We start from the raw sequence: 27,450 nt of genomic DNA on the forward strand, positions 1-27,450 counted from the left end.
TTACACTTTGATAATTTACATTTGTGAATGTAAAAATTGCCAAAAAGTATGATTAAATTATATTTATAAAAACAAAACATTTTCTTTCGTGGGTTTGAGTTAAAATACCCAAATATACTGATGTTCACCGACTCACCATGCTAATACTTCTATTTTGCCGTAGCGCTACTACATCTCTTCTTGCAGAAATACTAAATATATTGTTGATTAAATGTTTACATTTTGAGCCCTTCAGTATTTCAGGCGTTTTAATCAAAGTGTTTTGAAACTGACTTTTAACAAAACAAAATAAAAGTCCCGCAGCATTTTCCGTTGGCATTTTCTTCGAAGCAAAGCCATCTAACGTTAGTCAGAAGCGACAAAGTAATGATTTCTGTCCTCACGATTAATATGAAGATTATTTATCCTTTCTGTATATATTAACGGGAGGTTTTACACAAGAATGAGCTCTAGATCGCTACGGTAAAGATGGAGTTTATTAAGATGGAGATTGTGGACTCGAGTGATGCAGAACTCCGCCGAGTGAAGGATGAAGACGCCGAGGAAGAAGAAGACAGAGGTCTGTGCACATTTATGTTCATTGCTAATTAATAAAGTCTTAAAACTACACTAAATTACTGATTTTCCAATTCTTTGCCTTTCACATTCTGCCTCTAACATTTCTGTGCTTATAAGCATACGTTTATTAGGTGTGTTAAATGACCCACGAACAAATACTGTGGTCATTTATAGTAAATAATAGTGTTTTTGAACCATAGTATAGTACAGTACTTGAATTATTATGTTGGGGTGATACTACAGTTGCTATGGTAACACAACAACTGTAATAAAATAATCAAATAACCCAATACTGTAGATTTCTGCAACTACAATACACAGTTTACTGTAGTAAAAACTGAAGTATCACTGTAGACTGTACAGTTCACTATACACTGCACTGTGCTGGATACTACAGTAAGAATATATATTTGATCAATCTAATATATTTGCTATTATTGTATATATGTGTACATATATGTCCATATATTATCATATAATGTAATACATTCACCGGCCACTTTATTAGGTACACCTTATTAGTACCAGGTTGGACCCTTTTGCCTTCAGAACTGCCTTAATCCTTGGTGTTGTAGATTCATCAAGCTACTGGAAATATTCCTCAGAGATTTTGCTCCATATTGTCATGATAGCATCACACAGTTTCTGCAGATTTGTCGGCTGCACATCCATGATGCCAATCTCCCGTTCCAACACATCCCAAAGCTGCTCTATTGGATTGAGCTCTGGTGACTGTGGAGGCCATTTGAGTACAGTGAACTCATCGTCATGTTCACCAGTTTGAGATGACTGGATGGATGGATTAGAAATTTGTGCTAACGCAGTTAGACAGGTGTACCTAATAAAGTGGCCAGCGAGTGTATATTTGAACATATATGCAAATATTACATAATTACAATGGCTGAAATAAAGTGTAAGCTGCAGTTTTCTGCAATATTTCGAAATATACGTTGCATATATGAACTATCATAAATGTAATTAACATATATTTCCATGTTTTAGATCTCTATATGGTTCTGTCGCTCTTGATTTGCAAAGAGTTTCAAATTATTTTTAAACTAATTTCTTCCTGATCTTATTTTTGTCAATGTGTTTTCAATATTAGACCACACTGAAATTAAAGAGGAATGTCAAGAATCAAGCGACGGCAAGGACTGCATCAAAATAAACCCTCCAGGGAAGAGTTTTATTCACAAGTTAGACTCGGAGGATCCCACGATCATCCACACCTCAGAGAAGCCGAACACCTGCCCAGTATGTGGGAAAAGCTTCACCTGTAAAGGAAGTGTTGATGTACACATGCGCATCCACACGGGAGAGCGTCCGTATGCGTGCATCCAATGTGGGAAGAGCTTCACGTGTAAGGGAACGCTCACGTGTCACGTCCGAACGCACACCGGAGAGAAACCGTACACGTGTCCTCAATGCGAGAAGAGTTTCACTCATAAAGCAAGCCTCCGGTACCACATGAGACTTCACACGGAGGACGGACCGTTCATATGCGGACAGTGCGGAAAAAGCTTCGCGCAGGAGGAATACCTCAAGCATCACGTTAAAATTCACTACGCAGGGAAACCGTTTACCTGTGAGCTCTGCGGGAAGGGGTTCACATGCAAGGGGAGTCTGAAGATTCACACGCGAATTCACACCGGAGAGAAACCGTATACCTGCAGCCACTGCGGAAAGAGTTTCACTAATAAGGGAAATCTCAAAATTCACGCCAACATGCACACGGAGAAGAGCGCGCTCACTTGCGTTCAGTGCGGGAAGAGTTTCACACATGAGGAAAACCTCAAGAGTCACATGAGAATCCACACCGGAGAGAAGCCGTTCTCCTGTCACCAATGCGGAAAGCGATTCGCTCGCAAGATCATCCTGCAGAATCACGTGAAAACACACTCCGGAGAGAAGCCGTACACGTGCCATCAGTGCGGGAAGAGATTCACAGATAGAGGATATATAAAGCGGCACATGCGCAGTCACACCGGAGAGAAGCCCTTCATCTGTCCTCAATGCGGGAAGAGCTTCACTCATAAAGGAAATCTGAAGATTCACATTAGAATCCATACAGGGGAGAAACCGTCCAAGTGTCCTGAATGCGAGAAGAGCTTCACGCATAAAGGCCAGCTTAAGGATCACATGAGAATCCACAGCGGAGAGAAACCCTACGCCTGTCCGCTGTGTGCAAAGACTTTTAAATGCAAAGGACACCTCAAGACGCACTCCAGAACTCACAGCGGAGTCAAACCGTACTCGTGCCTCCAGTGCGGGAAGAGTTTCACCGTTCGAAAAAGCCTGAACGTCCACATGAAGTATCACTCCGGAGAGAAGCTGCACGAGTGTCCTGAATGCGGGAAGAGGTTTGCGGAGAGCAACACTTATAAGATGCATCTGCTCATTCACTCCGGAGAAAGACCGTTTAGTTGCGATAAGTGCGGGAAGAGGTTTATTTTGGCGGCGCGCTTGAAGGCGCACCTGAAGCTGCACACGGATGAGAGACCGCATGTGTGTTCGGTGTGTGGAGAGAGCTTTAAATTAGTTGGGAGTTTAAGATCGCACCAGAAAACGCACACGAGTGAGAAATCTCACGTGTGTCCGGAGTGTGGAAAAGCTTTTATTAGAGAGAGTTACTTACAGAGGCATCGGCGGACACACACTGCAGAAACGCTGCTTAAATTAAATTGACGCATTCGAGAAATGATTCAGAGATGTTCTGAATGCATTACGATTCGCTTTTGAATTAATTCTGAGGTTCGTTTTTACCAACAGATGGTGCTGTATGGTTTACAGACATATTCTGATTGCCTTCAATTCCTTACACACACCACTTGAACCTACAATAAGTTGAAGTCAGAATTATTCGCCCCCTACAAAATTTGTTCTTCTTTTTTAAATATTTCCCAAAAGATGTTGAACAGATTGAGGAAATGTTCACAGTATGTCTGATAATGTTTTTTCTTCTGGAGAAAGTCTGATTTGTTTTATTTCGGCTAGAATAAAAGCAGTTTTTAATTTTTTAAACACCATTTTAGGGACGAAATTATTAGCCTCTTTAAGCTACATTTTTTATCGATAATCTACAAAACAAACCACTGTTATACAATAACTTGCCAAATTAACTTAACCTACCTAGTTAACCTAGTAAAGCCTTTAAATGTCGCTTTAAGCTGTATAGAAGTGTCTTGAAAAATATCTAGTAAAATATTATTTACTGTCATCATGACAAAGATAAAATAAATCCATTATTATAAATTAGTTATTAAAACTATTATGTTTATAAATGTGTTGAAAAAATCTGCTCTATGTTAAACAGAAATTGGGGAAAAAAAATAAACAAGCTGTCTAATAATTCAGGGGGCTAATAATTCTAACTTCAACGGTATACAATTCATCCAGGAGGTTGTTTTCGCAGAATAAAGCACGAAAGGCTTATCGACAGCCTGACTTGAAGCTGAGACTGAAGGGTTTATTCTGTGAAAACAACCGGCTGGATGTACTTTATCCCGGTTATTACATGCCACAATACATGAAAATGAGACAAAACGCTGTAATATTTTAGCTGAACACCTGAAGCTGATTGATTTCTGACTTTCTGAATGCTTTGCGATTCTCTTTTTAATAGTTTTTGCCAGCAGACGGTGCTGTAAGGTATACATATTCTGATTGCCTTCAATTCCTTACACACACCACTTGAACCTAAATGAAGTATGTAAAGGATATATAAAGTACATCCAGGAGGTTGTTAACAAAATAAAACCCGAAAAGTTTTTTCTGTGAAAACAGCCGGCTGGATGTACTTTATCCCGCTTATTACATGACTACTTGCCACAAAACATAAGAACTAGACCAAATGTTGAGCGGTAATATTTTAGCTGCGCACCTGAAGCTGCATACGGATTGATTTCTGAGACTTTCTGAATGCATTGCGATTCTCTTTTGAATAGTTTTTGCCAGCAGACGGCGCTGTATGCTTTACAAACGTTCCAAAACGTAAGGTCCAAAAACGTAAAGGATCAAAAGGTGATTTTGTAGCTGACATGCACGTTTTTATTTAGTAGAACTTTTTATTAAGAAGTTCTTAATTTTTTTTTTCTTAGTTTAAAGATTGTGTAAAAATCAAATCAACTATTATTCACTTAGGAACTTTTAATATAAACATTTTTATATAATAGTTTTGGTTACTTTATGGAGTTATTAGTGCCAAAAAAAGAGAGTGTAAGAAAAGCTGCTTTAAGAGGTGCTTATTGGTGTTTGTTAATGTTTTTCTACTAAATTGCTGCAAAAATCCCCATTTAGAGCCTGCATTTCACTATATTCTGAAGGTAAGGTGACTTTAGCTGCATTTTGTAAACATTTTTTGCACTGCGTCTTGTTTTTCAGAAAAAAATACTAATCTCTTCTAAACCTGTATGATTGCTGAATGATAATGAAGTTATCTTGACTTCCAGTGGCTTTCTGTACCTTGTTTACATATTTAATGCGTGTAACCTTCAGTGTTCTGCCTTCATGTATATCGTGCATAAATAAACAGATCATTTGTCTACCAACAAGTGTATATGGAATCAAATTGAGGATGAACGATCTCAAAACATTAAGCTGTGATTTTGCAATGTAAACACATTCATTTTACATCAGATCTTAGCTTTGTTGTTTCTCTGCAGTGAATTTGGTTGATACTCATTTCATTTTATTCATTACAGCCCTACAGGGTCTTATTTTAATGATAAAATCGAATAAATTCATGCTTAATGTTAAGAAAATATAGCCTTTATATGCCCATGAAGTCAGTTCTCATTCAACTATTTGGATGATTTTGATCTGGAATATTCACAGACTATTAATAACTATAGCTTTAAAATTTAGTTTAAACGTAAACATTTATATAAATTACACTCTCTAGTATGTTTTGGGATCGTTTTACTCCAACGCTAACGGGGCTTTTATTTTGCCTTTATCAGCTGCGCGTCATTACGTCACAATGTGAGCGCCAATGCTGCGTGCAGTTATTCCACAGAGGAATGTGTTTGGGTTTTGGGGTTTGAGGTGTGTAAAACAAAGTCTAAAGTTGTTTCGTCAGTGTATTCTAGCAGTATAATGTTGATATCTGATTCTGCCTTGGTAACGTTGAGAAAGTAACGCATTTATAGCGTCAATTCTGACTTTGTTTTGCTGTTGATGTCGTAAATTGCGCCAAAATGAATGAATGTTTTCAGTGTGAGGGACGTACACGCATGAGGAAGACGGCGATATACGCGCCACTTTAATAAATAATCCTGTTTGTGAACCGCAGGTGAAGCAGATAAACATGGAGCTTGTGATTAAAGAAGAGATTGAGGAGTTCATACTCTTTCCGGAGACCTGCAGGGTCAAAGAAGAGCAAACGGAGGAGCTGCTGGGTCAGTGTCCGTTCCTCTGTGGAAGCTAGCCCAATGGTATCACAACTAAAACTAAAGTACCACTGTGGTCCATGATGAACTGCACATTTTACTTCACAGTATGCATTATACACGATTTCGTCTTCGAAAATAACTGTATTATAGTAATTAAAAAGATTGTTGTAATTAAAAAATATCTTGCCTTTGTTTAAAGGTGCCGTATACTGCATTGGTTCAATAAGTTAAGTTGTTCTCTGATATCTACATAGTAGGTATATCGCTTAAGTATAAAAAACGCTCCAGAAACGGTTTTATATGCTCATTTATTACTCTATAAATTACCCAGTGCTGTCAGAAGGTCCTTAACTATATATGGATGGTTTCATGAATATTAATGAGCTCAGCCCTGATTAGTACATTCTTTTTAGCTTAATAGGTGGGGCTTTATTTATTTTTCTAAAAGAGAGAGAGTTTTAATTTTAGCACCATTTCAGCTTTTATGGCTATGTCATGGAAAAAAAACAGATCGAGTTTACCACGTTTTATAAATACCAATTTTCTATAATTATAAAAATATTCTAACAATTAAAAGTCATTAACAGCAATAAATATTACACAGGGTAAAATACATAAATAATAATAATATATAAGAAAATAATTAATACAGTTTAGGGTTTCCTTTTGATAAAAATTGTACAATTTTAGACGGATTCACATTTTAAATAATATTTCATTTAAAGTCTCCAGATTAATCTGACAACATTAAAAATGGGGCATTCCACAAGAATATGTTTAACAGTTTGGTTTCTGTTGCGAAATAGACATTTTGGGGGTTCTTCTCCTTTGAGTAAATGTTCATTATTTAAAGGAACTTGTCTCCGTGGTTTCAGGGTAGAGCTGGGCAATATGGCAAAAATGAACTACCTCCGAAAGCAGCACCTCCAATTCACATTCTGTTCAAAGTTTCTCTTCTTGCTTGCTTTCGCCGTTGCTTTTTCGTTGGGTTTTGCCAAAGTAGAGTCATTAGCATATTCATACGGGGGAGGAGGCAGGGAGGGGTTTTGTGCTCGTGCATGTTGCGCTCAGTTTCACGTTCATTCAGATGCACAAAAGAATATCTGATTTTTTTTTCTGCATACGCAATGTTTTAGTATGATTTCCACGCAAGTCTTAGTACATGAGGCCCCAGGCGGTTTTTATATAAAATGTTAATTGGACACTCCAAATGGCCACCAAATGAGAAAGTGCCACAAATATTCATCTGAAACACTTTTATCTTGTGTGGTTTTGTAGACAGAACAGTTTTGAATAGATATGCATTTATGCATTAGGTAATGTTGACTCATTTGGTTATTTGGTCACCAGGTGTCCATTTGGAGTTTCCAAGTGGCTTTTTAAGAAAGGACGCCTGTACTTTTTTAAAATAAAAGCTTACAGAAGCTACATTTTTGGGAGTATCATCATGAAATTTGAATCAAAACATAGTCAGACAGTCAGCTCTATATTTCTGGTGTTTCCATGCCATTATCATGATAGTCACATTAATTTTTCCTCTAATAAATTTCATTGACACTAATCGCAATTCACTTTCACCTACATTTTACCATGTTTTACTCTGTTTATTTACTTCTTTGAGTTATTGTTACCCTGGGAAGCCAAACTAGCCAATGTCTAGTTTCAAACAAAACCAGACTGGTGAACATAGACCACAGGGTTCGAGAGCTACAGACATTCATATTTGGGAAAGTCGTTTTCTGGGAAATGCTCAAAAATGAGGTGCAGGTTAAAGGTTTAAAAAGGTACTGAAATTATCTTTAGGATTCCTGCATATACCCTGAATGAAGTTGCACCTTATTTATTTCACAATAGAGCAGACTGATGGGTTAAAACCAAGTCTTTCTCTTGAAATAATGCTGAAAACTCACGTTGTACTCGCCGGTACAGACATCCAGTCTCCACGCTGGAATTAACACAAGGATCTAATCGCCAAGACGCAGCTTCAACATTTTTTTTTCAAACCGGAAGAATGAATTAGCTTAATAACAACCAATTTTCGCTTGTTAGTGGAATATATGTGTCCTAATAGTGTTTTTCTGAGGTCAGTAACTCTGTATGCAAGTGTTTATGCACAAAACGCATTCAAACAAACCTGCATTCACTGCACTCATACCTGAAATAAAAATGACAATCAGTCTGCAGTCATGATGGATTTTATATTTACCATTTTATTTACATTAATAACTATAATATAAAATGGTTCATAGCAGTATTAACAAATGCAGGATCCTTCAGTTGTGATTTGGACGATGGGTGTGAAATACAGTAATGATAATCAGATACAGCAACAGTGATTAGGGCAGAAGCCAATTAGAAGAGTCCATTTCTCATAGCCACACACTGCAGTTGTGCTCTTCTGACTGAGTTTATGTCTCAAATATCTCAAAGCTCATTAAATCAGTCAGCAATTTTTAGACCAGCAGAAAATATTGTGCTGTTTTCAGAAATAATGAGTCAAAATGAAGAGAGTTTTACATTAAAACAAGCAAAATAATCTTGTTTTTAGTTTGAAATCGGATTATTATTAGCATGTTTTCTCACTTGACTCACTTTATTCTGAAAACAGCACTATATTTCACACTTGTCTAGAAAAGGCTTCTTGATTTAAGTGTTTTTAGATATTATGACAAGAAATAAGATAAGCTCTGAATAAGAGCAGCATGTTTAGCTGTCTGAGGGCGTCCAGGTAAAGAAGTCGACTCCTCGAAGCTCCTCTGGAAGATATTCCTGCTTCACCGGCCCGCTGTAGTTTGGGTTGTATTTATACCCTTTAGCGTATCCCAGATTCTTCATGAGTTTGGTGGGAGCGTTGCGCAGATGGAGAGGAACGGACGGCAGCGGGCCTTTGTGGTTTCTCAGACACATCTTAACGTTATTATAAGCCTTGTAAACCTCTACAGATTTCGGAGCTCGGGCCAAATAAACCACACACTGGGCTAGAATAACCTACAACAGTTCAAGAGGAGATACAGATCACACTAGGGCTGCACAATATATGGTTTTAGCTTCGATAATAACAACTGTATAAATAATATGTATTCAAACTGGAGAAAGCAGAAACACAATAGCAGTGCTGGATTTACCTCACATTCAGGCATACCGATGAGGTGACAGGCCTGAAACGCTGCTACAGCCTGACTGAGAGCCACAGGGTCCGCCAGTCCTGCACAACACACACACACACACACACAATACAGTAATATTCATACACAATACAGTAACATTTCGTCAAATGGTTGTTAATATAATCAACAGTTTTGACCATTAACCCTTTCTGTGATACTACTGTATAGGACTGTGGGAACATTGAGAAATAATCCAGAGATAAATTATGAGAGGATGGATCACAATTCTCACTTAAATGAACTCTGAGGTGAGTGTTTGCCAGCAGATGGCGCTGTGTGCATTATAAACAGCTATACACTGCTGGATACAATTCCTTACACACAATGAAACCTACAATAATAATAGTAATAATAACTAACAAATAGCCTAGAGCGCCATCTGCTGTTAAACACTAGCCTAGAGCTCAATCCGCAGCTAGCCTAGAGCACCATCTACTGTTTAAAACTAGCCTAGAGCACCATCTGCTGTTCAAAACTAGCCTAGAGTGCCATGTACTCTTAAAAATTAGCCAAAAGCGCCATCTGCTGTTAAAAACTAGCCTAGAGCGTCATCTTCAGCTAGTCTAGAGCACCATCTGCTGTTAAAAACTAGCCTAGAGCGCCATCTGCTGTTAAAAACTAGCCTAGAGCGCCATCTTCAGCTAGTCTAGAGCACCATCTGCTGTTAAAAACTAGCCTAGAGCACCATCCGCCGTTCACAACTAGCCTAGAGCGCCATCTGCTGTTAAAAACTAGCCTAGAACTCCATCAGCAGCTAGTCTAGAGCGCCATCTGCTGTTAAAAACTAGCTGAGAGCGCCATCTGCTGTTCAAAACTAGCATAGAGCGCCATCTGCAGCTTGTCTAGAGCGCCATCTGCTATTAAAAACTAGCTGAGAGCGCCATCTGCTGTTCAAAACTAGCATAGAGCGCCATCTGCAGCTAGTCTAGAGCGCCATCTGCTGTTAAAAACTAGCCTAGAGCGCCATCTGCTGTTCAAAACTAGCCTAGAGCACTATCTGCTGTTCAAAACTAGCCTAGAGCACTATCTGCTGTTCAAAACTAGCCTAGAGCGCCATCTGCTGTTCAAAACTAGCCTAGAGCGCTATCTGCTGTTCAAAACTAGCCTAGAGCACTATCTGCTGTTCAAAACTAGCCTAGAGCACTATCTGCTGTTAAAAACTAGCCTAGAGCGCTATCTGCTGTTCAAAACTAGCCTAGAGCGCTATCTGCTGTTCAAAACTAGCCTAGAGCGCTATCTGCTGTTCAAAACTAGCCTAGAGCACTATCTGCTGTTCAAAACTAGCCTAGAGCGCTATCTGCTGTTCAAAACTAGCCTAGAGCGCTATCTGCTGTTCAAAACTAGCCTAGAGCGCTATCTGCTGTTCAAAACTAGCCTAGAGCACTATCTGCTGTTCAAAACTAGCCTAGAGCGCTATCTGCTGTTCAAAACTAGCCTAGAGCACCATCTGCTGTTCAAAACTAGCCTAGAGCGCTATCTGCTGTTCAAAACTAGCCTAGAGCACTATCTGCTGTTCAAAACTAGCCTAGAGCGCTATCTGCTGTTCAAAACTAGCCTAGAGCACCATCTGCTGTTCAAAACTAGCTTTAAAAACACTCCACAAATCACTTTTATGCATTACTGTATGTTAGTGTAGCGAACGCAGATTGGCTGCTCACCGATATCCTCACTAGCGAAGCGCACTAGCCTGCGAGCGACGTACAGCGGATCTTCGCCGCCCTCCAGCATTCGGGCCAGCCAGTAGAGGGCAGCGTTTGCATCAGACCCTCTCATTGACTTATGCAGAGCTGAGATACAGTTGTAGTGCTCCTCACCTGCACACACACAGAGAACATGAGAATTGACATGTACAGTTCAGGAGTCAGTGTCAATAGGATTTACACAGCGTGCGGTCGGATTTTATTTTGTAATGTGCGATAATTATTGACGACCATTGCAGATTGAGTGTGTAATGTGCTGTGAGGTGTGCGCCGCTGTACCTGCTTTGTCGTAGAGAATGTGTGACCTCTGCAGAGCCTCTTTAATGTGCTGCTCGCGCACTACTGTGCTGCTTCTGCTGTGGTTGGAGCTGCTCTGCAACACACACGCCTGCACCGCCAGCTGGAGGCCGTTGAGAGCGGCTCGAGCGTCTCCATCACACAGGTGCGCTAGAGTGTCCAGCGCTTTCTGCTCCACACACACCTGCGCTCTAACACACCAACAGCAGAAAACAATGTGTTTAGTGCTGATAAAGCTGCGCTCACACCAGAGTTTGTGTGAAAATTCGTGCGGCACTGCGAAAAGGGGCGGGATTAAACAAGATTATTAGACATGTAAAAAAGTGAGCGACTGCTCCATGTGTACATTTCTGTCCAGAGAGGTCATGTTTAGATCTTCAAATAGTCTCACACAGTCAAGTGATGGGAGTTATTTTGCTTGTTTTAATGAAAAACTCTACATTTTGACTCATTATTGCTCAAAATAAGACAGTATTATGTACTTCTCTGCTAACTTAGATATTTAAACTAGAAACAAGTCTTACACTTCAAATAAAAACAGGCCTTTTTGCAGTGTAGACCTGCTAACTTGATCTTCTCTGCAGCTTGGGGATAACACCGTAATAAAAGCTTCAGTAATTAATCACAACATGAGAATCTGATCCCGTCATAAGCCCAGTCTAATGACATAAACAAGAGTGATGCGTCCAGAGTCATCAGACCACACACTCACACCCAACAAATCACACGCCGGGCTTCAGCAGATTGTTGCTAAAGCGCTGAACGTGTGTGTTTCTCTCAGCTCTGGCAGAGCGACAGAGGAACAGACTGTCCTACCAGATGGAGAGGAAAACGATATCGCTCTCATCAAACGGATGGAGAGTATCTGGAGCTCTGGGTCATCACCATCATCATCTGACCCACATTTATAGAGGTGTCATACATGCGAGGAAATAAATACAAATCTGACTCACCAGACTGGGAACCTGAACGGGAGGCGACTTCACAAAATAATTAATCGTGAAATACACTGTTAAAAAAAAGATTTTATTACTATTTTTAAGAAGTCATTTATTACTCAATACTATATATTCAATAATTTAATATATTCCGTTAATGAACATGCAAAATATTGATTTAAAATACAATGAATAATTATATATAGGACGTAACAAGTCACCAAAATCACAATGTGATTCACAATACTAATCTCAAAATATGATTTTGCCTCTTTTTTTTTTACAAAATAAGTTGAAAAATTAAAAGTGCAGTATGTAAGTTTGTCTGTATGCAACAGTTGATAGAAACAGCTTCGATTTCTTACAGCTGAACAACAGAAACCTGACAATGATCGGCTCAGCTACAGCTCATGTGCTTAATTCAGTGTTAAATGCTAATAATGCAAGTCTGAAAGACATTTATTGCCACACTACTGAAAGCAGCAGCAGATAGTTCAGCTCAGATCTGGAGAATACAATAAACTGTCTGAAACTGAACTTCAGAACTGAGACTCAGAGCAAACCAACACATTTCAGTGATTCAGCATCTACATTTAATCATGTGAGTGCTCTATTCTGTGCTCCTGAATGGCTGTTTTTACATTTCTGTCCTGTTTCGTCTGCTGCAAACAGCCCAATTGCTCATCACTGCATATATATCGTCACGTAGTGTGTTGTTAGGACACGGGGTTACAATGTAACCTGCTCATCTAATGTTTACACTCCTAATTTTTATATTATTTTCTAATTAATAAACTCATGTGGAATTCTGAATCTGCGTCTCATTTCAGAATCCGCCACTGTCCACCAGAGGTCGCGTGTCAGTCACAGACGCATGCTTTGTGAGTCTTCATGACTGAATGAATGAACTACGCTGTTTTCCACCATTTGGCATCCCGGGCTGCTGAAATATAATTGGCTAAACTGGCAGTGGGCGGGGTTAATGACCAAAACAAAGGCAGCCGTTCCGGCACATGACGCACACGTTCACAGCAGAATATGTGACTCCAGCATTGTGTTTCAGATATACAAGAGTGCAGCTTCTTTTGGGTTCTTCAGAAACCTATGGGTGACAACACGGATATTACGTCCATATATTTTACAGTCTATGGGTAAAGTTAGGGTAATTAGGGTAAAGTTAGTGTAATTAGGGTAAAGTTAGTGTAATTAGGGTAAAGTTAGGGTAATCAGGGTAAAGTTAGTGTAATTAGGGTAAAGTTAGGGTAATTAGGGTAAAGTTAGGGTAATTAGGGTAAAGTTAGGGTAACTAGGGTAAAGTTAGGGTAATTAGGGTAAAGTTAGGGTAACTAGGGTAAAGTTAGTGTAATTAGGGTAAAGTTAGTGTAATTAGGGTAAAGTTAGTGTAACTAGGGTAAAGTTAGGGTAATTAGGGTAAAGTTAGTGTAATTAGGGTAAAGTTAGTGTAATTAGGGTAAAGTTAGGGTAATCAGGGTAAAGTTAGGGTAATTAGGGTAAAGTTAGGGTAATTAGGGTAAAGTTAGGGTAACTAGGGTAAAGTTAGGGTAATTAGGGTAAAGTTAGTGTAATTAGGGTAAAGTTAGGGTAATTAGGGTAAAGTTAGGGTAATTAGGGTAAAGTTAGGGTAATTAGGGTAAAGTTAGGGTAATTAGGGTAAAGTTAGGGTAACTAGGGTAAAGTTAGGGTAATTAGGGTAAAGTTAGTGTAATTAGGGTAAAGTTAGTGTAATTAGGGTAAAGTTAGGGTAATTAGGGTAAAGTTAGGGTAATTAGGGTAAAGTTAAGGTAATCAGGGTAAAGTTAGTGTAATTAGGGTAAAGTTAGGGTAATTAGGGTAAAGTTAGGGTAATCAGGGTAAAGTTAGTGTAATTAGGGTAAAGTTAGGGTAATTAGGGTAAAGTTAGGGTAATTAGGGTAAAGTTAGGGTAATTAGGGTAAAGTTAGGGTAACTAGGGTAAAGTTAGGGTAATTAGGGTAAAGTTAGGGTAACTAGGGTAAAGTTAGTGTAATTAGGGTAAAGTTAGTGTAATTAGGGTAAAGTTAGTGTAACTAGGGTAAAGTTAGGGTAATTAGGGTAAAGTTAGTGTAATTAGGGTAAAGTTAGTGTAATTAGGGTAAAGTTAGGGTAATCAGGGTAAAGTTAGGGTAATTAGGGTAAAGTTAGGGTAATCAGGGTAAAGTTAGTGTAATTAGGGTAAAGTTAGGGTAATTAGGGTAAAGTTAGGGTAATTAGGGTAAAGTTAGGGTAACTAGGGTAAAGTTAGGGTAATTAGGGTAAAGTTAGGGTAACTAGGGTAAAGTTAGTGTAATTAGGGTAAAGTTAGTGTAATTAGGGTAAAGTTAGTGTAACTAGGGTAAAGTTAGGGTAATTAGGGTAAAGTTAGTGTAATTAGGGTAAAGTTAGTGTAATTAGGGTAAAGTTAGGGTAATCAGGGTAAAGTTAGGGTAATTAGGGTAAAGTTAGGGTAATTAGGGTAAAGTTAGGGTAACTAGGGTAAAGTTAGGGTAATTAGGGTAAAGTTAGTGTAATTAGGGTAAAGTTAGGGTAATTAGGGTAAAGTTAGGGTAATTAGGGTAAAGTTAGGGTAATTAGGGTAAAGTTAGGGTAATTAGGGTAAAGTTAGGGTAACTAGGGTAAAGTTAGGGTAATTAGGGTAAAGTTAGTGTAATTAGGGTAAAGTTAGTGTAATTAGGGTAAAGTTAGGGTAATTAGGGTAAAGTTAGGGTAATTAGGGTAAAGTTAAGGTAATCAGGGTAAAGTTAGTGTAATTAGGGTAAAGTTAGGGTAATTAGGGTAAAGTTAGGGTAATTAGGGTAAAGTTAGGGTAATTAGGGTAAAGTTAGGGTAACTAGGGTAAAGTTAGGGTAACTAGGGTAAAGTTAGGGTAATTAGGGTAAAGTTAGGGTAATCAGGGTAAAGTTAGTGTAATTAGGGTAAAGTTAGGGTAATTAGGGTAAAGTTAGGGTAATTAGGGTAAAGTTAGGGTAACTAGGGTAAAGTTAGGGTAATTAGGGTAAAGTTAGTGTAATTAGGGTAAAGTTAGTGTAATTAGGGTAAAGTTAGGGTAATTAGGGTAAAGTTAGGGTAATTAGGGTAAAGTTAAGGTAATCAGGGTAAAGTTAGTGTAATTAGGGTAAAGTTAGGGTAATTAGGGTAAAGTTAGGGTAATTAGGGTAAAGTTAGTGTAATTAGGCAAGTCATTGTACAACAGTGGTTTGTTCTGTAGACAATTAAAGAACTAATATTGCTGAAGGGGGCTAATAATATTGGCTTTAAAACAATTAAAAACTGCTTTTATTCTAGCCCAAATAAAACAAATAAGACTTTCTCCAGAAGAACAAATATTAGAGGAAATACTGTGAACATTTCCTGAATCTGTTCAACATCATTAGGGGCTCTGGTTTCGCCGGTTGGTCTCAATTACATCCCAAACTTCGCTAAAGACGGCTCTGAGTATTCGGAAAGAGACGTGCAGTTTGACATGTTTCTCATCCAAGACAAGCCAAGAATTCAGAAGCCATAATCTGCCACTCTCACTATCATAACAGACAGAAATATCACGCGCTCTGAAAATCCCATTAGGCCTGATCTGAAGCAGAAACCAGATGTGAAGCCCTTTCACATGATGCGCACGTCATACAAATATATTTACACTTATGGCACTTTCACAACAGCCAAAATGTGTTTCCACTGCAGGGTTTAATTCAGTATACAGCGCATCCAGTGAGTGTTGATATCGCTTCACTTTTCCCACATGTGTTTATGTTACAGCCTTATTCCAAAATGGACTAAACTGACTGATTTCCTCAACATTCTACACACAATCCCCCATAATGACGATGTGAACAAAGAGTTTTTGAAATTGTTGCAAATTTATTATAAATGAAACACCTGTAAAACCAGATGTATATCAGTATTCACAGGCTTTGCTCAATACTCTATTGATGCTCCTTTGGCAGTGATTACAGCCTCAAGTCTTCCTGAATATGATGCCACAAGCTCTGCACAGCTGTCTTTAGGAAGTTTTGCCCGTTCCTCTTTGCAGGACCTCTCACGCTCTATCAGGTTGGATGGGAAGTGACGGTGTGCAGCCATTTTCAGATCTCTCCAGAGATGTTCAATAGGATTTAGGTCTGGGCTTTGGCTGGGCCACTCAAGCACATTCACCGAGTTGTTGTTGTGGCGCTGCATTGATATTTCGGCGGTGTGCTTTGGGTCATTGTTCTGCTGGAAGATGAAGCGTCGCCCCAGTCTGAGGTGGAGAGCACTCTTGTGCAGGTCTTCATTCAGGATGTCTCTGTACATCGCTGCATTCATCTTTCCCTCTATCCTGACTAGTCTTCCAGTTCCTGCTGCTGAAACACATCCCCACAGCATGATGCCAACACCACCATGCTTCACTGTAGTGATGCTGTTAGCCTGCTGATGAGCGCCGCCTGCTGTTCTCCACACGTAACGCCTGGCGTTCACTCCAAACAGTTCAGTTTGAGTCTCATCAGAGCAGAGAGTTTAGTTTCTGATGCTCTGAGAGTCCTTCAGATGGTAAACTCCAGGCGGGGAGGGTCTTCCGTCTGCCCGCTCTACCATACAGATGCCTGATTGGTGGATTGCTGCACAGATGGTTGTCCTTCTGTAAGCTTCTCCTCTCTCCACAGAAGAGCGCTGGAGCTCAGACAGAGCGACCATCGGGTTATTGATCACCTCCCTGACTGAGGCCCTTCTCCCCCGATCACTCAGCTTAGATGGCCGGCCAGCTCTAGGAAGAGTCCTGCTGGTTAAACATCTTCCACTGACGGATGATGGAGGCCGCTGTGCTCAGTGGAACTTTCAGAGCAGCAGAAATGTTTCTGTAAGCTTCCCCAGCCTTGTGCCTCCAGACAATTCCTTTGTCTTCATGCTTGGTTTGTGCTTTGTCATGCAGTGTCAACCCTGGGCCCTTATATAGACAATTGTAGCCTTTTCAGATCATGTCCAATCAGCGGAATTGAGCACAGGTGAACTCCAATGAAGCTCCTGAAACATCTCCAGAATGATCAGTGGAGACAGAATGAACCTGAGCTCAATGTAGAGCTTCAAGCCAAACACTGTCAATACTGATGCACGTCTGATCTTACAGCTTTTTCATCTTTAACAAATTTACAACAAGTCGGCGCTAGTGGTGTAGTGGTTAGTGCGTCGACACATGCACTCTGGTGCTCGCGGCGACCCGGGTTCGATTCCGCCTCGCAGTCCTATGCCAATCCTTCCCCTCTCTCTGCTCCTCATGCTTTGCTGTCAATTCTCTCTACTGTCCTATCAAAAATAAAGGTAAAAACCACGAAAAAATAATAAAATAAATTTACAACAATTTCAAAAGCTTGTGTGTAGAATGTTGAGGAAATCAATCAATTTAATCCATTTTGGAATAAGGCTGTAACAAAACAAATGTCTCCGGATGCACCATGCATAAATAGATGCAAATGCTCATACGCTTTAAAAAAAATCTAAATAATAACTTTTTTTTTTTATAATTATTTTTTTTTGGGTTTTTACCTTTATTTTTGATAGGACAGTAGAAAGAATTGACAGGAAAGCATGAGAAGCAGAGAGAGGGGAAGGATTGGCATAGGACTGCGAGGCGGAATCGAACCCGGGTCGCCACGAGCACCGGAGTGCATGTGTCGACACACTAACCACTACACTACTTAAATCCATCATAACAGTCTTACGAACAGGCTCCATAAACATGTTTTGTTCAAATGCTGGTCTATATTGACTTGTGCCGATCACTGTATGCATCTCACAGATCTCTCCTGTCCACCCCAGCTATGTGTAATACTCATTATCACATTAAACTCCCATAAAACAAAGAGAGCGTTGGGTTCACTGAAACTCAAACCCAGCTTCACACGTCTGTATTAAACATGCGGATGCTTCCAGACTCCTAAAACCTGATCCGCAGCAGTTCACAGGCGGGGCGGGAGACAAATGTTTGCCCTACTTACCAATCCAGAGTGCAAGCGTGCCAGTAAATCATCAAAACGAGACTGATGAGGACTTTGAAGCCGGCTCAGGTGACGCGCTATAATAACAAGAGCAGGGCAGACACTTACTCTGAGCAGATCTCTGAAGAGTCCCGTTCCTCTGAATCCAGAATCCGCAGATCCAGAAAATCCACAGCGCGACGCAGAATCGAGCCCACCGCCTCCACCGACAGACGCTCCAGAACCAGAACCCTGCAGCGGCTCAGGAGAGCACTGTTCACCTGGAACGACGGGTTTTCTGTGGTGGCGCCGATCAGAGTGATCGTCCCACACTCCACGTGAGGCAGAAACGTGTCCTGAGTTGAAGAAGACACAGAATAAAGCATGGGGAGACAGGAGAAGATACCCAGCATCCCAAAAGTGGAGAAGTACCACAGGTGAGGGCTGAGATGATGCACGAGATGTCGTCTTGTTTTTAATCCAAATATTGTTAAATCAAGAAGCATTTTGTAGAGAACGAAATCAAAGACATTGTTTTGGATGCAGAAAGAATGAGTAAACATTGGGTTTTCCATTAACTTCCATAGAGATGCTTAAGTTTAAATCACTTCATTAAATCCTAATCTAATCATCACTAACTAAATATCATTAAAAAGCTCTAATACTTCTTTCTGATTTGATATTTTACCACTGTGTATTGCTCTGTATGAAAAGTAATCGATTAAACAAGTTTACTGTCTCCTTACAACCTGTGGCAGCATTTACGATTACACATCTAAACCATAATATTGTGGTCTAAACGCAAAGCCATCATGACAAGCTATATATCATTTGAATGCCTCACATTTCTAGTTTCTAAGGATGGTGGCTGATTTTTGATAGATATACCCAAGCAAAAGTTATTAATTCATTTGCAACAAGGATATTCATCAGAGTTGTAAAGCATTACTTTGCTACAGCAATCCATATTTGATGCTTTTAGGAGGCTAAATTAAAATCAAATATCAACAAACTGCACACACTATTTTAGAATTGTAATTTTACTTTGTAAATAGTGTCAAAAGTATGAAAAAATACAGTTAATATTCCTCTAAACACACCGGGTGCACTTGTATAGTCATATATGGCAACTGAACTGTCGTGTCTGGTACTGCGGCCAAACTAAATACTACTGAAAGCTCATTTTTCTCGATTTTAATGATCTAGGCACAAAGTCTAAAGCACAGGGCGCAAAAGCATTAAGAGCATGTCTGAATCCACTTTTGCTATTTTAAAAACGGATAAATACGCTCTGCGCCCCGGTGCATGGTCTAACAGGGTTGTGCTTATCCTCTTAATGAGATATGGGTGTGTTTTGAGAATAAACCAATCAGAGACTCATCTCACATTCCCTTTAAGAGTCAGTTGAGCCACACTGTGGCGCATTTGCTCTTTACATGGTGGACTTTGTAAGTGTAACAACTGATCACTAGTGAGAAAACCAGTGGCTTATGCAGCGCGAGAATAAAGAACAAGCCTCCTCCATTCAGCCTCTTTACTTTCACTTTCTTTTGTGGATAAGGAAACAGTGTTGTACGCACAGACATCCATTAGCCCACATATTTAATCTCCTTTGTTAAGCACAAAGATTTGTGTCTAAACTATTTCTAAATTCAGTTCTGATCTCCAGCAGAGGAATAAATGATCAATAATAATGAAGTGTGGTCAGAAAACTGAGTGATATCCAAACACACGTCCTGTTCTTATCCACATATGCAGATGCAGACGTCTCCAAAACCCCACAGCTGGACACATCTACACACACAAGTGTTTATTAAAGCAAATATAAATCTGCAGATTATCAATAATCCAGCCAATAATAATCTCATTATACAGATCGTCAACAATAACCCATAAGATCTCCAAAGATGCCGTTTTAAATTGTATAGATATCAGTGTTTTTGAAAGAAATGAAGACGGCAGAAGTCGATGATTCATTTTCATTATTTTGCCTGACATGTTCACTGCTCCAAAATAATTTAAATATTTCAAAAAATAAAATATTTTGTTTTCAAAGAGTTTTTTTTCCCCAGAAATTTAAAAAGAATATATTTTAGAGCAGTAATTTCAATACCTTGATATTTTTATCCAAGATTATCATACCGGCAGAATCTTATACCAGCCCATGCCTAATTGTCATTCTGGCATTATATAATGAGTGGCATAAAATGGTCTTGAAATGACAATAATATTGTATATTGCAATATATTTTGGTGCGATATATCGTACAACAAAAAAAATAGAAATGGTGAAAGGCCTAGCACTGGCTAAAAATGCTAACTCACTGGCCTCCAGCAGGGGGCACCTATAGAACAGCAGGAATAAGGTTGTTGCTAGATCGGATACGTTTGCAGCCGGATGTTAACAAGAATTATTTCTTTTATTTATTAAATTTCCCATGTATTGTATTTTATTAATGTCTACCCCCACCCCAACCGTCACAGTAATGTAAACACAGTAGTAGTACAGAGTATTATCTATGTTATCTATTTAATTACCCAATAAATTGTATTTTTTAACACCTACCCCAACCGTCACAGTACTGTAAAAATATAAATTATATTTAAACATTGTCATTAGAAATGCTGCTATATTAATGAGCATATCGCACTTCTAGCCGGCCGCATATCCCATCTAGACGTTACCCAGGAATAACAGCGTTCCCTTGGTTACAGCAGTAAGCAAAGCAGTGCAATGTCAAATCTAGTGCGATTTTGTTAATTTCAGACAAACTTTACGTACAACTATAGGTTGTGAATTAGTCGACTAAAGTTCTTCAAATGTACAAAACCTGTCGGTGAGCGAAAGTTAAGGCTAAACTCCTGAACTCTGCATTAGTCTGTGGTGATTGAGTGATGCAGATGGAGCACAGAATCCTCCTCCAGTTGAGCTGATCTTCACACCACATATTATCTGCAGAAGTTTCCACCGTTAAGAGTCAGAGCTGTGATTGCAGCACACAATAAAAAGACACAATAAATTCCAGCATGTATACGAGACTCTTATTTTAGACTTTAGTGCAGGTCTCCCCTGCGCTGCTCTATTGTCTCCCGGGTTTACAGATGTATATTATTGGGTGTACTTCAGTTTCACAGGCGCTGCTGTCGGGGATAAAGTGTACCGGCGGCCTGCATACACAAATAATTACACTTTCAAAGAGATTCACACGTACAGACCCCTGTATGTAGATATATTTGACTTTGAATGTCTTAAAGCGGAGTTTGTTGGCGTGGGTTTCCTCCGGGTGCTCTGGTTTCTCCCACAGTACAAACTCATGCGCTATAGGGGAATTGACTTACTGAATTGGTGTATAAGTGTGAATGAGTGTGTATGGGTGTTTCCCAGTACTGTGTTGCAGCTGGAAGGGCATCCACTGCTTAAAACATATGCTGGAATAGTTGGTGGTTCATTCCACTGTGGCGACCCCTGATTAATAAAGGGACTAAGCTGAAGGAAAATGAATGTCTTAAAGCACAAGTGTATCCACATATGAGCCCGGACTGACCTGCTGTGATTTATTAAAGCGGTGAATCTCATCGATGAACAGGACGGTCTTCCTCTTGCACAGACGGAGCTCATTTTGGGCCTGTTTTATCACCTCTCGCACATCACTGACGGAAGCGCTGGTGGCCGACAGCGTCACGAAGCGGCCCGTGCCTTTCTGCTTGATAGAACTGGCGATAATATGAGCCAAAGTGGTCTGTAAACAACAAACACACAACCAAAACATGATGAGCAGATTCAGAGGATATACAGGCATCAGAGAGTGAAATTCAATACCTTTAAAGACTCTTTCCATTCATTTTAAGACCTTATAACCACTTCAGGTTTCGACCGGAAACACTGGCGAGGTTTTAACTTACAGTATATTTACAAAATAATAATGTAAGAAACTAATCCAAAACCAAAACATTATTCATATACTGAATACTAATCTATTAAATCTAGCTAACTCAGCAGGTTGGAGCATGTAGTACTGCAGAAATAACTGTGTGGCCTTGGGTTCTGCAGTAAACAAAGCAGCGTGATGTCAAATCTAGCAGGGTTCAATACTCCCTGTGAAGAATGCTGGGATCCGCACAATGGATTTGTGTTGGGTCAACATGAAGGATTTAAGTTAACGTATTAGGTTTTACAAATTTAAGTGAATTGAACATAAAACAATTAAGCTGTCCTCAAAAAACTCAAGAATTATGTTGTTTCATTCATTTTCTGGCGTAGTCAGCAAATGTTTTATGCAGCGGATGCCGTTCCAGCTGCAACCCAGTACTGGGAAACACCCACACACTTTAACATTCATACACTACAGCAGACTTAGTTCATGGCAAAATTATTGATAAAAATTGATCTAATTTGACAAGTGAACTCTTGTAAAGGAGATTTAAATACCAAAATAAACAAATGAAACCAGAAATGCTCCTGAATCATCAGGCTCAACTGTTTTAATTAAGATGGCTAAACTTAGTGGTTCTTAAAATGCGGGTCAGGGAGTTGTGCGACAATGACAGGGGGTCGCTTGGTGATTTCCAAAAGTCAAATAAATTTTATTAAATTATTAGATTTGCTATATTTTATCCATAACCCTCAGAAGATAAAAAAAATAGTAGTTAATTGTTACATTAAAAAGCAACAACATACAAAAAACTTTAACATTTACTTTCACCATTGTGTGTTTACATTAGATTAACAACATAGCAGCAGGGTCAGCTGCAGTAGATTGATTTAATAGCACAAGGTTAAACTTGCTGACCCCTTTATGACAATCAAATACATTAAAAACAAATACAGGCCACTACTGAACTGAGGATGATCATGGTGGTGGTCTCCAAAATTCAACCAAGAATAGACTTCCAAGAAAAAATGTAAGAACCCCTAACAAACCTCTTTAGAATATAATAAGGGTAATAATGTATGAGAAACACTGTGGCTTTGCAATTATTGCATTTTTAAGACTGCACTATAATAGAGATATACAACTAAATACTTGAATTATTAATATTTAAATCAAAATTATTTGGACAGTATGTTTACTTTAAGACAAGTTTCCGAGTATCTCCTTAATCTGAAGTTGTTTTTAAATTTACACATTCGTCCAGTGACATCTTGTGTCTGCTCCCTATACTGTTTACCATGGTACTTTGAATATATTTGGTCTGAAATCACATGTAAGAATGACTTCAAAACAACATTAGCACTATTTATCTGCACGTTGATGGTCATTAGCATTCGATTATTTTTCTGACTTTTATTATTAAGGATAAAATCCGAATGTGTGAATATAAAACCAACTTTACCCCAATATTTAAGCAGAAGGCTTTTATAAATAAGTGAATAGACTACAAACCAGAGACCTTTCCGCAGCCCGGCGGTCCCCAGAGGATCAGAGACGGGATCTCCTGCGACTTCAGCAGGGATCTCAGCAGGGTTTGTTCTCCGATCAGTTTATTCTGGCCGAAATATTCCTCCAGGGTGCTCGGTCTCAGGAGCTCCGCCAGCGGCTTCTGGTTCTTCAGGCGCAGCGCTCTGGGAGAACAGGCCGCCGGTGGAGCCACTTCAGCCGGACACTGAGGCTGCTGCACCGCCGCCGCTGGAGCTGCGGAGCCCGCCGCGCTCTCTCCACTGTCTTCGGCCAGGGCTTCTGATGCTCTCGGCCGGCTCTGGAACATGGAAAAGACCGCAGAAGGACGGCTGTCGGATGAGTTAATGCGGGGTTTTTTGGCTGGTGGACCGGGATCAGAGGGACTCTGTAAACACGCGTCCAGGTGACGGTTGATGCTGCTCGGCTCAAAGAGACCAGCGCAAACCGGGCACTGCACGCTGCTGTCAGACACACTCTCCGCCATGGTCACGCTGATTTAACGTGTTTATTCCTGCTGATGGTGGTGTGTAAATTAGATTATTCGCAGTTTATTTACAGTTATCAACAAACGGGGACACGAGAAATAGAAACTGACGCGGGAGAACGGAAATCTCGTCTCGCGATATCATTATTATTATGAGTGGAAAAAGTTTTGCTTCACACGAACTATGAACCCGAAGCAGACCAAACATTCACCATCAGCGAATAAAATAATACACAAACTTGCTGGACTGTTTATTATTCTTCAGTGAAACTACAGGTCGACAGAAGGATCGATTCCTTTAAACGAATCACTTGTTAAGGGAGCAAACAGTGGTGTAGTTCGATTCCCGGATGGAACGACTCTTTTGAATCATTTTGACGTGCATCTTCCAGCTCTGTTCTAATATCTGTAAATGATGTATGTAATGTATCTCCTCAATATTGAGCTTAAGTTTTGTACGTTTCCATGTTTTATATTTAATCGAACATTAAACCATTTTTGGGTTAAAACAAATTGAGAAATTATTTGTATATTTTGAAATTAAATAAGATACACAAACACTTCATAACACAAATATAAACAAAAAAAGCCCACATGAAATAAACATGCTATCATTTATAGTAAAAACTAGTGGTTTTGAACCTCACTATAGTAAAGCGTATATTATACTGTATATATCATAGTATCTACAACTCTTTGTTGACCAAAATGGTTATGATCATTATTATTATTGGTTTGTAATTTTTATTTTAATATTTATAATAATTTCATATTTATTTTTTATTATAAATAATATACATTATTATTATTGGTGTTGCCATAGCAACTATACAATTGCCACAACAGATTTTTAAAAATACTTTACCATGGTATGATCTCTACAGCGTTTACTAGTTTCTTCCTGTGGGAGATATGGGAAAATCATGTTTAAAGTTTATGGTTTTATTTTTATTATATTTTTATTTTTGCAAATGTTCTGACATACAGTCAAAGTCAGAATTATTCACCCCCCAATTTCTGTTTAGCGGAGAGCAGATTTCTCCAGCACATCTCTAATCATAACAGTGTTAATAACTCATCTCTAATCACTGATTTATTTCCTCTTTGTCATGATGACAGTAAATAATATTAGACTAAATATTCTTCAAGACACTTCTATACAGCTTAAAGTCACATGTAAAGGCTTCACTAGGGTAATTAGGGTAACTAAGCAAGTTATTGTATGACGATGGTTTGTTCTGGAGACTATCGGAACAATTCTTTAGCTTAAAGGGGATAATAATATTGACCTTAAAATGGTGTTTAAAAATTTAAAAGCTGCTTTTATTCTAGGCGAAATAAAACAAATAAGACTTTCTCCAGAAGAACAAATATTATCAAACATACTGTGAACATTTCATTGCTCTGTTAAACATCTTTTGGGAAATATAAAAAAAAATATCTATTTAAAGGGGGGTGAATAATTCTGACTTCAGCTGTATATAACGGCGTAATTAATTTGATAAAAAAGTATTTCTTGCATTTAAAGATGCCAAAATGAAGAAAAGATCTGAAATATATTTGCATAAAATATATTTGTATAATTGAAATATTTGCATTTTTATGATCTTGAAACACTTGCAAAAAACTAAACTGCAGTTTTTGAACATTTCAAAGCATGGAGACACAGCATTTGTGTATATTATATGACAGTAATAAACTGTGAACCAATTCTAAATGTCATGTGACAGGTTGTAATTAAACAATAATTCACAATTTTATGATAGTAAAGTGCTGCTAGATGGACATACTGACAGGCATTGGGTTTATTGATTGCAAAGATTGCAGAAGACAAATCTGAACTGCACTGCAATAAATGCTTTACTCAGAGTTTGTCTTGTTTCTAGTCCAAATCTCTACAAACTCTTAAATCAAGAACCGTTTTTTAGACAAGCACAAAGTATAGTCTTGTTTTCAGAAATAATGAGTCAGAATGAAGAGAGTTTTACATTAAAACAAGCACAATACCCCCCCCCCCCCCATTGTCAGACTATTTTGCTTGTTTTAATGTAAAACTCTCTTCATTTTGACTCATTATTTCTGAAAACAAGACAATATTGTGTGCTTGTCTAGAAAATGCTGACAGATTTTAGAATTTGTAGATATTTGGGCTAGAAACAAGACACAAACTCTGAGTAAGCAGCGCATGTTTTGCAGTGCACTCATGAGTTTCTCCTTGTTTTCCTTCTTCCAGCTCTGAGAAGAAGCCGAGCCTCGAGCGGCCGGTGATTGAGGTGACCCTGCTGAGAAACACGCACACACAGACACACTCACACACCGCAGATGAGTGTGTTCAGCTGAGACGAGCCAGACTGAGAGATGTGCACCAATGTCCGGACAGCATCAGACTGGGCAAACTGGCCTTCTTCCACTATCTGGAGAGAGTGGAGACCATGCGCTGCTTCTGGGAGCTCAAGCACAGTCAGCTGGAGGGTGATCAGGTACGGGACACCTCACATCTGCATCTTTATGAATTCCACTGTAGGCAGCATGGTGGCTCAGTGGTTAGCACTTTGACCTCATAGCAGTAAGATTGCTGGTTCAAGCCCCGGCTGGGTCAGTGTGTTTCTGTGAGGAGTTTGCATGTTCTCCCTGTGTTGGCGTGGGTTTCCTCAGGGTGCTCCGGATTCGCCCAAAGTCCAAACACATGCGCTATAGGGGAACTGATCAAGTGTGTATGGGTGTTTCCCAGTACTGGGTTGCAGCTGAAAGGGCATCCGCTGTGTAAATCATATGCTGGAATAGTTGGCGGTTCATTCCACCCTGATAAATAAAGGACTAAGCCGAAGGAAAATGAATGCATGAGCAAACCTACTTAAAAAAGGAGTCAACCCATTGGAACTGTTAAGTTGATACAACTTAATTTTAACAATTTAGAGTTGGTTGATTCTACAGTTGCTATGGTAACACAGCAACTATAGTATTGTAAACAAATGAGAAAATATAGTAGTTTTCTACAACTGTAGGCTGTATTATACTACAATACACCACTGTTTACTAAAGTATTCTGCTACCGTTGATCATCTTATGTATGCTGGAGTGTTTATTAACAAAGAGTTGTAGGTACTATAATATATTCAGTATAATACCACTTGAAAGTGAGTGAATTTAGTTTGGATCAAAAGCAGCAGGTGAACTGTCCTGCTTGGGTGTTTATATAATTATATGAGGTGAGGTCTTTCCATATCTGGATTCTACAGTAATGGAAGGGTCAAACACAGAGCGCTGCTGCCCTCTGGTGGACGGGTTGTGCTGTGTGAATGAATGAAGACTCATGTTATGCACATTACTACAGTACATGCGACCAAATAAAAAACAATCGAAACTGCCTATTTAAAAAAAGATTATATGAAATAGGCTAACTCAATTATTTTGTTTTATTTATTCAAATACTTCATGATTGTCCACATAGTCTATTGCTATTATTCAGTTCATATTATAGATTACATTATATAAATCAGAATACTTCATAATTGTTTCATCACACGGCAAAAACAT

At 39.1% G+C, this 27,450-nt stretch overlaps 3 protein-coding genes and 1 long non-coding RNA gene across 9 annotated transcripts in view; 3 read left to right on the forward strand and 1 right to left on the reverse strand.

The window, feature by feature from the left end:
* The first annotated feature begins 301 nt into the window (after positions 1–301).
* Positions 302–5,108, forward strand: si:dkey-33c14.6. The gene is made up of 2 exons (XM_087240274.1): positions 302–559; positions 1,664–5,108. Exons 1-2 carry the CDS (start codon positions 469–471, stop codon positions 3,241–3,243), a joined length of 1,671 nt encoding a protein of 556 aa, XP_087096400.1. The 5' UTR covers positions 302–468; the 3' UTR covers positions 3,244–5,108.
* Positions 5,109–5,530: 422 nt separating this feature from the next.
* Positions 5,531–6,127, forward strand: si:dkey-33c14.7. The gene is made up of 2 exons (XR_015478065.1): positions 5,531–5,601; positions 5,849–6,127. It is a non-coding gene; the product is annotated as a si:dkey-33c14.7 (long non-coding RNA).
* Positions 6,128–8,133: 2,006 nt separating this feature from the next.
* On the reverse strand, positions 8,134–24,048 carry wrnip1 (WRN helicase interacting protein 1). Of its 2 annotated transcripts, NM_212920.1 has the most exon segments (7): positions 8,134–8,936; positions 9,074–9,153; positions 10,774–10,929; positions 11,095–11,303; positions 18,161–18,387; positions 21,576–21,770; positions 23,422–23,999. In NM_212920.1, coding segments are annotated over 7 exon segments (1,641 nt in total). In that variant the 5' UTR covers positions 23,914–23,999; the 3' UTR covers positions 8,134–8,654.
* The window catches only part of mylk4a (myosin light chain kinase family, member 4a), a 44,024-nt gene continuing 34,194 nt past the window's right edge, over positions 17,621–27,450 (forward strand). Inside the window, exons 1-2 of one of the 5 annotated variants that reach the window (XM_087240253.1) lie at positions 17,621–18,468; positions 26,147–26,393. In XM_087240253.1, the coding sequence (XP_087096379.1) occupies positions 18,416–18,468; positions 26,147–26,393 (300 nt within the window). In that variant the 5' untranslated portion in view covers positions 17,621–18,415. Of the gene's footprint in view, positions 18,469–23,416; positions 24,331–26,146; positions 26,394–27,450 lie in introns of those variants that run through there. The other 4 variants (XM_087240260.1, XM_087240254.1, XM_087240263.1 and 1 more) reach the window with 4 other exon arrangements.

Source organism: Danio rerio, chromosome 2, assembly GCF_052040795.2.
Source record: "Danio rerio strain M-AB ecotype USA chromosome 2, GRCz13ab, whole genome shotgun sequence".
In the NCBI taxonomy this organism is placed as follows: domain Eukaryota; kingdom Metazoa; phylum Chordata; class Actinopteri; order Cypriniformes; family Danionidae; genus Danio; species Danio rerio.